Source organism: Silene latifolia, chromosome 10, assembly GCF_048544455.1.
Source record: "Silene latifolia isolate original U9 population chromosome 10, ASM4854445v1, whole genome shotgun sequence".
In the NCBI taxonomy this organism is placed as follows: Eukaryota; Viridiplantae; Streptophyta; class Magnoliopsida; order Caryophyllales; family Caryophyllaceae; genus Silene; species Silene latifolia.
In genome coordinates this window covers 49,893,780-49,902,038 of record NC_133535.1, presented here as the reverse complement: position 1 = coordinate 49,902,038, position 8,259 = coordinate 49,893,780, and the positions used below count along the sequence as shown (strand labels likewise).

General features: G+C 37.7%; 1 protein-coding gene across 2 annotated transcripts; it reads left to right on the top strand.

Moving 5' to 3' along the window:
- The first annotated feature begins 1,257 nt into the window (after window positions 1-1,257).
- On the top strand, window positions 1,258-6,805 carry LOC141605619 (uncharacterized). 2 transcript variants are annotated; one of them, XM_074424478.1, is made up of 5 exons: window positions 1,258-1,735; window positions 1,858-1,889; window positions 3,510-3,718; window positions 6,133-6,369; window positions 6,476-6,805. In XM_074424478.1, exons 1-5 carry the CDS (start codon window positions 1,683-1,685, stop codon window positions 6,482-6,484), a joined length of 540 nt encoding a protein of 179 aa, XP_074280579.1. In that variant the 5' UTR covers window positions 1,258-1,682; the 3' UTR covers window positions 6,485-6,805. The 2 variants fall into 2 exon arrangements, with proteins under 2 accessions (XP_074280579.1, XP_074280578.1); XM_074424477.1 differs by having other exon boundaries at window positions 3,510-3,751.
- The last annotated feature ends 1,454 nt before the right edge of the window (window positions 6,806-8,259 follow it).

Sequence of the window (8,259 nt, the reverse complement as noted above, 5' to 3'; positions counted from 1 at the left end):
TTATACTGCTGAATGGAAAAACTTTTATATTAAAAGCACTAACAATTCATCGATAGTTGAACTTTTTTTTATCAACTTAATGAATATATTTCTACAGATAATTCTAATGGGAGCCCCGTGCATAGCATAGCACGAGCTTCCCTACTAGTAAAATAACCGAGTTTGTAAACATCGACGTTTTCATTGTAAAAGACGATAACGCCCCTAATTGAAAAAGCCCAAAATACTCAACACCCAAACCTTCCACCACCATCCCACGCCGCCACCACTGCCACGCCGCAACCACCATGCCAAAACTCTCCCACGAAACCTTTTTCATGCAATTCGTACAATAGTTAGACAATAAAAACGATACATAACCTAAATAAATTACGTTAAACAGAAGTAAAATAAAAGAAAACGAGTTTATTGTCCAACCACTGACTGAAAGTTGAGACTCAACAATCAATCCATGGCCAAACCACGAGACTCAACGTTCGACCATGGGGCAAACGTTGAATCTCAAGGTTCAACCATGATCAAACGTTGAAGCTTGAGGTTCAACCATGGTTAAACATTGAGACTCAAGGTTTGGTGTCCATGGCTGAACCTTGAATCTTAGGGTTTGGTCTATGAGTTGTACGATTTCATATTTACGCAAAAAAACCACAATGTTTACTACGATTAAGTAAATACGTGACGTTAATCAACTAAGAATAAATTTAACGATGCGAAAAAAAAAATGAAAATTAACCAAAATATTGAAGTAATTAAGTTGTTTATGTACCGGTGATTCGGGTTCCGTCATGCTAATTAATGTTGTTAATTGTTGCTGTTTTTTTTAGTTGGTTTTTACTAGAATTTGAGAGAAAAATATTTAGAGGGTGAGAGTAGTATAAATGTACAAAGGGCATTATCGTCTTTTAAAATGAAAATGTCATTGATAGTTACTAAAGCGTGGTCGGTAGTTACTAAAACGTCGTGGATGAAAATCAGTTCTCTCAAATAAATAAAGCGTGCGCCTTCTACTGCGACTAATTTCCTGGCTCTGAGAAGGCACGCTAGCCGCTAGGTAGCACGGACACGGACACTGACACGACACGGCATCCCATGAAATTTAGGACACGGGACACGTCATTTAAATTTAATAAAATATATATTTTATAGTTATTTATGTGCGATTTTATTTTTGAAAAAGTATTGAATATTAAATTTAAATAAGTGAAGGTAAAGCTAACTTATAATCAATCTATTTCGACATCTCATTACTAGTCTAAAGAACATCATTTACCCCCAATTCAACTTATTTCCCCACCAAATTCAACCATATAACAATTCACGCCTTTTACCTTAAATTTAACTTAATTCCGTTTGAAGGTGTATCCAAATACCATGATGAATGACACTACTAAAAATCTGTGGACACGTCCCAAATAAAAGATGAAGTTAGACAGGCTATACAATTTATCTGAGTGTCGACACGTTTTGACGCGTGTGTCAAGCGAATTTAACGTCGTGTCCACCCTTAACATTGGATTAGGTGGAGTGTCGTGCTACCTAGAAGGCACGTAATTCCAAATTAGGGTTCTTAGAAATCTGGAATTCGATTGTAATCAAATTAGCTCAATCATTTCCTCGTACAAGTATTATATTATCATTCACATATTTAAATAATTGAATTTCGTTGGCTTTACACGAGCAGGATGTTCAAGAATACATTTCAGTCTGGATTTCTGTCAATCTTATACAGCCTTGGGTATATTCTTGTTCTCTTATGCTTTGATTTGGGTTTCGAAAACATTTTTTCTCGTTAGGGTTATCGTTTGTTTTGATTTTCTAGAGTTGTTCTAATGCGGGTTAAGCTTGATTGTTATGCAGGAGTAAACCTCTCCAGATATGGGACAAAGAAGGTTAATCATCTTTTTTTTTTTTTTTCTGCACTTTAATTTTGAATTTATCGTATTATTGTTTCGATGAGACTGAAATGCAATATTTGTTTGTATTTCGGGGTTGCGGGACTTTTAAGCTGTAACGTAGTTGATGACATTTATGATTAAACTGCTATTTAGATTAAGAGTTTGTTTGGATTTGGAGAGTTAGGGGTGGGGGGATACAAAATTGCGGTTCCCTCCCTTTCGTTTCTCTCCAATTCCCTCCATTCAAACAAAAGCTTGAGATCTTTAGATGCACTTTTAGCAAATAATGGGAGGGAGGATCAGTGGAGGGGTGGGAGAATGGAGCAAGATTGTTTTTTTATCCAATTTTTTTTTTTTTCTCTATTTCATCATATTATTTGTTTGCATAGCAGGACAGGCCTTTGAGTTGTTAGCTTAGTTGATGACATTTATGATTATGCTGCTATTTAGATTTAAGGCTGTCTTGGGATGGGAGGAATAATTACTCGGGCAATAGAGCTTAGATGAACTAGAAAATGGAGGACATTGGTGGTGATAGGAGGTGGAAATGAGGATAAAGAGGTAATAGCTTTTCCATAAGAGGAAAAGGGGGGACTAGTTCCTCCCCCCTAGGTAATAATTCCCATATCACCTCGTCGTGCACCCTCTATGACTGCCACTTATGACTCATCTCCTCTACCTTATCTTAAACTTCATTACCTAAGTGAAAGTTACTCTCATGTGTGTGTGTGTGTGTGGACACAATTTGTTTGCTAAGAGTAAGTTTTGGAGAGCATATTAGGGACACAAATTAATTTCAACTTAAGAATGCTTTTATAGTGAAATTGGTCATCAAAACTCCTTTGATTTATAAATTACCTCACTTCGTGCTATATTCCTCCTATGGTAGTCTTTCTGCTCTTGCTTATGTTGTCTACTCATGTATGTTAGTGTAGTTTGCTCACGTGTTATTGAACATGCCGAGGTGTTGATTCTGCCATATGTTTAGGGAGTGTCAATGTTTTGGCCTACAGTTCAAGATTTTCAATCATCTGCATTGGTTGTACACTTGCATCCGATTGCATATTTTGCGTGCTACTGTGTGGTCCAAAAGCTTCTTTTAAAAGTTTTTGACATAGTTTTTGCCATTTGCTTGCCTCGGAGGAATAATTTACAGAGTTGTTGTGTCTTTCTATCTATCCTATGGGTAGCTGCTACTTGCCAAGGGTTGATGTTACTTGAGTTGTTTGAGTTTTGTCTTGATGCGAACTTATATCTTGATGTTACAATTACGTTACTCTGTTGTCGGTGATATTTGAATTTTCTCCTGGCTATTCTGCCCCTTCGTGAATTATTAAACTATGATGTGAGGTTTGAAGACGTTTTGAAGATCCCTTTATTCATCTGCTTTGGTAGAGCCCGTGTTACAAGGTGTAAAATGCTAGAATTTAAAGTAGTGGATGATTGTCATGGAGGTTTGAAGTTGGACTCTCTTACCCTTGGTATCCAGTTCTTGTTTTGACCTAATGACTGATAAGAACCTTCAGTTCAACATATTTTAATGTCTCATCATTTTTAAAAGATAATATTACGTAGTAAACTATCTTGATAAAACTGAAAGTTGTTTGTTTGCAGTGTCCAATGGCCACATAAAGCGCCCGCAGGATGATGATATTCAGTCAAATGTCCTTGAGATCGTAGGATCAAACATTCAGTCAACATATATCACTTGCCCTGCAGATCCAGCAGCAACACTTGGAATAAAACTGCCTTTCTTGGTCATGGTTGTGAAGAATTTGAAGAAATACTTCACCTTTGAGATTCAAATCCTGGATGATAGGAATGTGAGGCGTCGTTTTCGTGCTTCAAATTATCAAGTCTGTAAGTCTCCCAAATTGTTGGGCTGTTTCTCAAAGTGTATCTTGATTAATTTCACTGTTTGGTTTGCAATTTAGTGTTCAACTTATTTCATCCTAGTACATTCCCTCAAGATTTTCTTATGCTATTTTTTAGCTGAAAATAGATTAAATGTCTTTAACGCCTGCACCTTTATTGTGTTCATGACTTCTTCCTTTTGTGGGGAAGGGCGTGGGCGGATCAAGTTGGCTGGTTCTATATAGATAATCAAGAGTTAGTAGGCTATAAATTTGTTTTTTGGACTTGTTAGTGTTATCTATAGCCGGAGGTTCCATCTTACGCGCTTACTGGGTGTAAGTTGTGCCAGATGCTTTATTGAGGAACGTCGGGTACCACTTCTTGCGTGTCTTTTGCTCTCATAGTCTCATTGCTGCCCTTGCCTGGGCTTCTCCTTCTTTTTGTCCTCTCCCTGTTTTTGTCCTCTCCCTTCACTCATGATCATTGCTGTTTTGATTTCTTCTATACCATTTTGTTCCCTTTGCTTCCATTTTCCTCTGTCTTCATCGATTTCCATGTGATACCTTCCTTCGACGTGATGCTTCACCTTTGTCCCAGACACCCAAGAGTAGGCGAAATATTGATACATGAAGGGAAACATAAGTATTACGCAAAAGGGGTAAACAGGCATGTGTTAATTTAAAGGATTTTTTTTTGTCAGAAGGCACCTAATATTTCTTAAACAAACCCCTTCAATTTGATTCCTCTTTCTCAGTTTTCTCTCATGTTTGATTGAAGCTCTTCTTCAAAGCCCTGCTTCATTCAAGTCAACAAAACCCTTGCTTCATACTCCTAACCCACCGTATCAATCTCAAGCCCCTCTTCAAACTCAACAAACCTAAGGTAGAGATGCAGTTGTGGAATCTTGTAAAACAATAGTTTTATCCTCATTTTCGCCCTTCCATACTCGATGCTTTCGATTTCTTCCCTTACTTTTCTATTCTCACTTTCTGCCATGCTTTCTCTTTCCCTTTTCTCTGTCCTTTCCTCCTTGTATACCTTATCTCCTTCCTTTATCCTTTCATCCTTTGGTTTGGTAATTTGACGTAGTTTTAAAAATGGTCTTTGATAGTTTAGGAGGAGTGAAAGTCAATCTGAAATGTTTTTTTAGGGGGTTATCAAAGCAACACTAAATGATACGTAGTAAAAACAATTAGCTATGGGGTTTTAGGGGATCAATGTTAAAAGTGAGATTCCCTTGTATAAAAGAAATTTAGGGTTTTTATTATCAATGCTGAAATTAATATTTTTCATAAATGGATGGTATCGAGATGAAAGCGAAGGTGTAGTAGTAAGCATTGACGGCTGTTGTATCCATTATGGCGATGGTGATGATGGTTTTAGTGCGCAGTAAAATAGGTAGGATGAGGGTGATATCTTGGTTATAGTGGAACTGACGAAGGGTGTAGGATAATACAATTAAGAGGAAAGAAATAAAACTAGCTCACTAGCTTTATAAAAAAAGCAAATAAGAGTTTCTTCCATTAGTCAAGACAGATTTTTTTTTTTTTTTTTTGACTGAAAAGTCAGATTAGTACCTTTTAACAAAAAAATAGTAAACAAAAGGTAGTTTTGAACACACAAAAATTTCATTAGGTGCCTTGTTTACAAAAGACCTAAATGTGAGGTACCTTCTGACAAAAAATTCCTAATGCAATTACATAAACACTGGGACATTTGATTTTAAGCCAAAAACATGAGGCTGTCCATTCACCATTGCACGGTGAGGGAAAGAAGTTGGGTGATGGCTTGGAGCCTTGGAGGGGAATAGGAAGTTTGGTCTCTCCTCTTCACTTGACTGCTATGTTACTCTGACTTGTTACGTGGCAATGATGGTAATGCATAACTGTGTCCAACGCCTGGACCTAATTATGATACTTGTACTGTTGTATACGTCATTCTAAGCCAAAAATATGTGGATATTTCCTGCAGTAGCTCGGTCCTACACTTTGACACACCCACGTCGAATCCTTCAAGCCAAGTTGTAGTAAAACATAGCTTGACAAGCTCCTTGAAATGAAGGCAAGGTCTTTCCATTCCCAAGATGTACTGGCGTAATGAATAGTTGGCCTATGATGTCTCTCAGATAAAGGGTTGATTGGTTGAATGATGAGGGGAAAGAAAATTACTGTGTTTTGCACTTTTGCGTGAACAACAACTCTTTCTTTCAGCGGGGGGAGCATCCTGTGGATGCTATCCTTTGTTATTGCGATCTTGTGAAAGTCAATAACCCTTGATCATATTTTCATCTTTTATCAACAATTGGTGGTAGAAGCATTTTCAATCGGCATTTCTCCCTTATTTATCAGTTCCTGTAGGATTAACCATTGAGAAATGTTTGCAGGCGGTGACTAGAGTGAAGCCTTATATATGCACTATGCCACTTAAGATGGATGATGGCTGGAATCAAATTCAGTTAAATCTGGGTGATTTTACAAAAAGAGCATATGGAACCAATTATGTTGAGACGTTGCGAGTTCAGGTCCACGCAAACTGTCGGCTGAGGCGCATTTACTTCTCAGACCGTCTTTATTCTGAGGAAGAACTTCCTCCTGAGTTCAAGTTGTATCTCCCCATGCAGGTATGTTTGATTGAAAGTCTTTGTGGACTCCAGCCCCCCCTTGTTTTCTTCCTTCCCTTTTTTCTTTAAATTTCAGAGGACTTGAGCAGTTTCTTTGATTTTGCAGAAACCTTGAGTTGCGGCGGAGAACAGATTAACAGCTGCAGGTGCCATTTTGAGTATCTGTTTAGTTGGTTACTAGCAAACTAAAGATTTGTGATGATGTATTTTGAACTCCTCTTTTTGGTTTGGTTTGTTTATGTATGGGATTTCTTTGTTCAACGGGGACCTTTTGATCTGCAAGTGTAATTTGTACTATTTTCTTACTTTTGTATGCTCATCATCTAAGATCCATTGATAATTCACACTTTGCTCCAAAGTCTAGACCGTGTATCGTACGATTTTATCAGTTAATGTAATCCACCTTCTTATTAGAAGGTAAATCATGGAATTAAAAGACCACGACTTGAAATAGATTGTTAGATCATTGTACTGGTTAACTCCCAAGTTAGAAAGGTGAAGCTGCTGAAATGTGCGGATAGCTTGGTACACTTGACTATCCTGTAGTTGTGTCCCAGGGTATCACAGCAAACCTAAAGCACTGAAGTTGTTGTGGGAGATGGCAATCGGATCAGTCGGGTTTGGGTCGGGTTGGGTCATATCGGGTTTGAGTCACGACGGGTTTGGTTTAGGTTGCTAATTGGGTTGGGTTATTTCGGGTCGGGTTATTATTGGGTCCGGTTATTTTATCACATTAGTTCAATTCATAATCATTAAGTTTAGTTTTTAGCCATTATTTAGTATAATTACTTTATTATTAAGTCAAAAGGTATTAATCTAAATATAAAATCACTTTCATTTTGATCAATATTAGCTTAATAATTATTGTGTCATCGATTTAATCGGGTCAGGTTAATATTAGGTCGGGTCTGGGTCATTGAACATCGGGTCACGGTTCGGTTTCTTCTGTCGGGTCGTGTTTGCTCGGGTTCGAGTTGGGCCACTTAGACAAGCTAGGTCTAGTCATAGGTATTGGGTTGGTTGAGTTCGATTACAAGTCTCTCAAACTTACGGGTCGGTTTAGGTGTCTCGAAAGTGAGGTTTTGAATGGGTTGGAGTTGTTTAAGGTTGTGTATATTTCAAGTTATACCGACAAATAGACTTAAAAGGGTGTATCGGTATTATTTAAGTGTATGTGTAGCTTATAAAAGGTAGGGAGTAAAATAGTTAAGTCGGCAGAAGAAGGTAACATGATCCCTTGGGTTGCAGATTTCCCGACGACTGCAGAGTGCTGAGATGGGGACCCACCGCTTATCCATTTAGTATGACTTGAGGGAAGAATGCTGTGCTGCTGTAATACAACCGCTTTGCCTAGGTTTCATAATCGTTAGCCTTTCAAATGTCATGTTTCCTAGACGGTTGGCTAACATGACACATGCTGTTGGTCCATCTGCTGAATGCCATTTGTCAACTTCTTCTTCTTCTTCTTCATCATCATCTCATCTTTAGGCTAGCCTGGTCCCACTCACTAATGTTATGCCGGTGGCGGTTACACACTTCCCTAGCCTACCCTAACATGCAACCAACTTCATCTCTAACTCCATCTCTTGCTTCCCTTTTCGTTTATATGTGTTTTTTTTCCTATTTTTTATCGTAAAAGCTATGTTATTCTGGTAGTTGTACTTAATTTTGGTGGCGTGGCGTGTCGTGTGTCCAATAATTTGTTCGAAACTTAAATTATCCGACATAATACGACACTTTGCCACTCCATTTTGCATAAAAAATTGAAACATTCAAGAAAAACAACTATATCCAACACTTTGATATTCTGTTTGTGTTCAAGTTGAAGAAACACAATAAAAAAGTATTTTAATGGGAATTTAGGATATCCTAAATAAGGAAAAAACATGA

Bases quoted from the DNA above. Each gene is read 5' to 3' on its own strand.
- LOC141605619 (XM_074424477.1), top strand. From the start codon at position 1,683: ATGTTCAAGAATACATTTCAGTCTGGATTTCTGTCAATCTTATACAGC. The intron at 1,736-1,857 runs GTATATTCTTGT...ATTGTTATGCAG, and splicing joins TCAATCTTATACAGCCTTGG to GAGTAAACCTCTCCAGATAT. The intron at 1,890-3,509 runs GTTAATCATCTT...GTTTGTTTGCAG, and splicing joins CCAGATATGGGACAAAGAAG to TGTCCAATGGCCACATAAAG.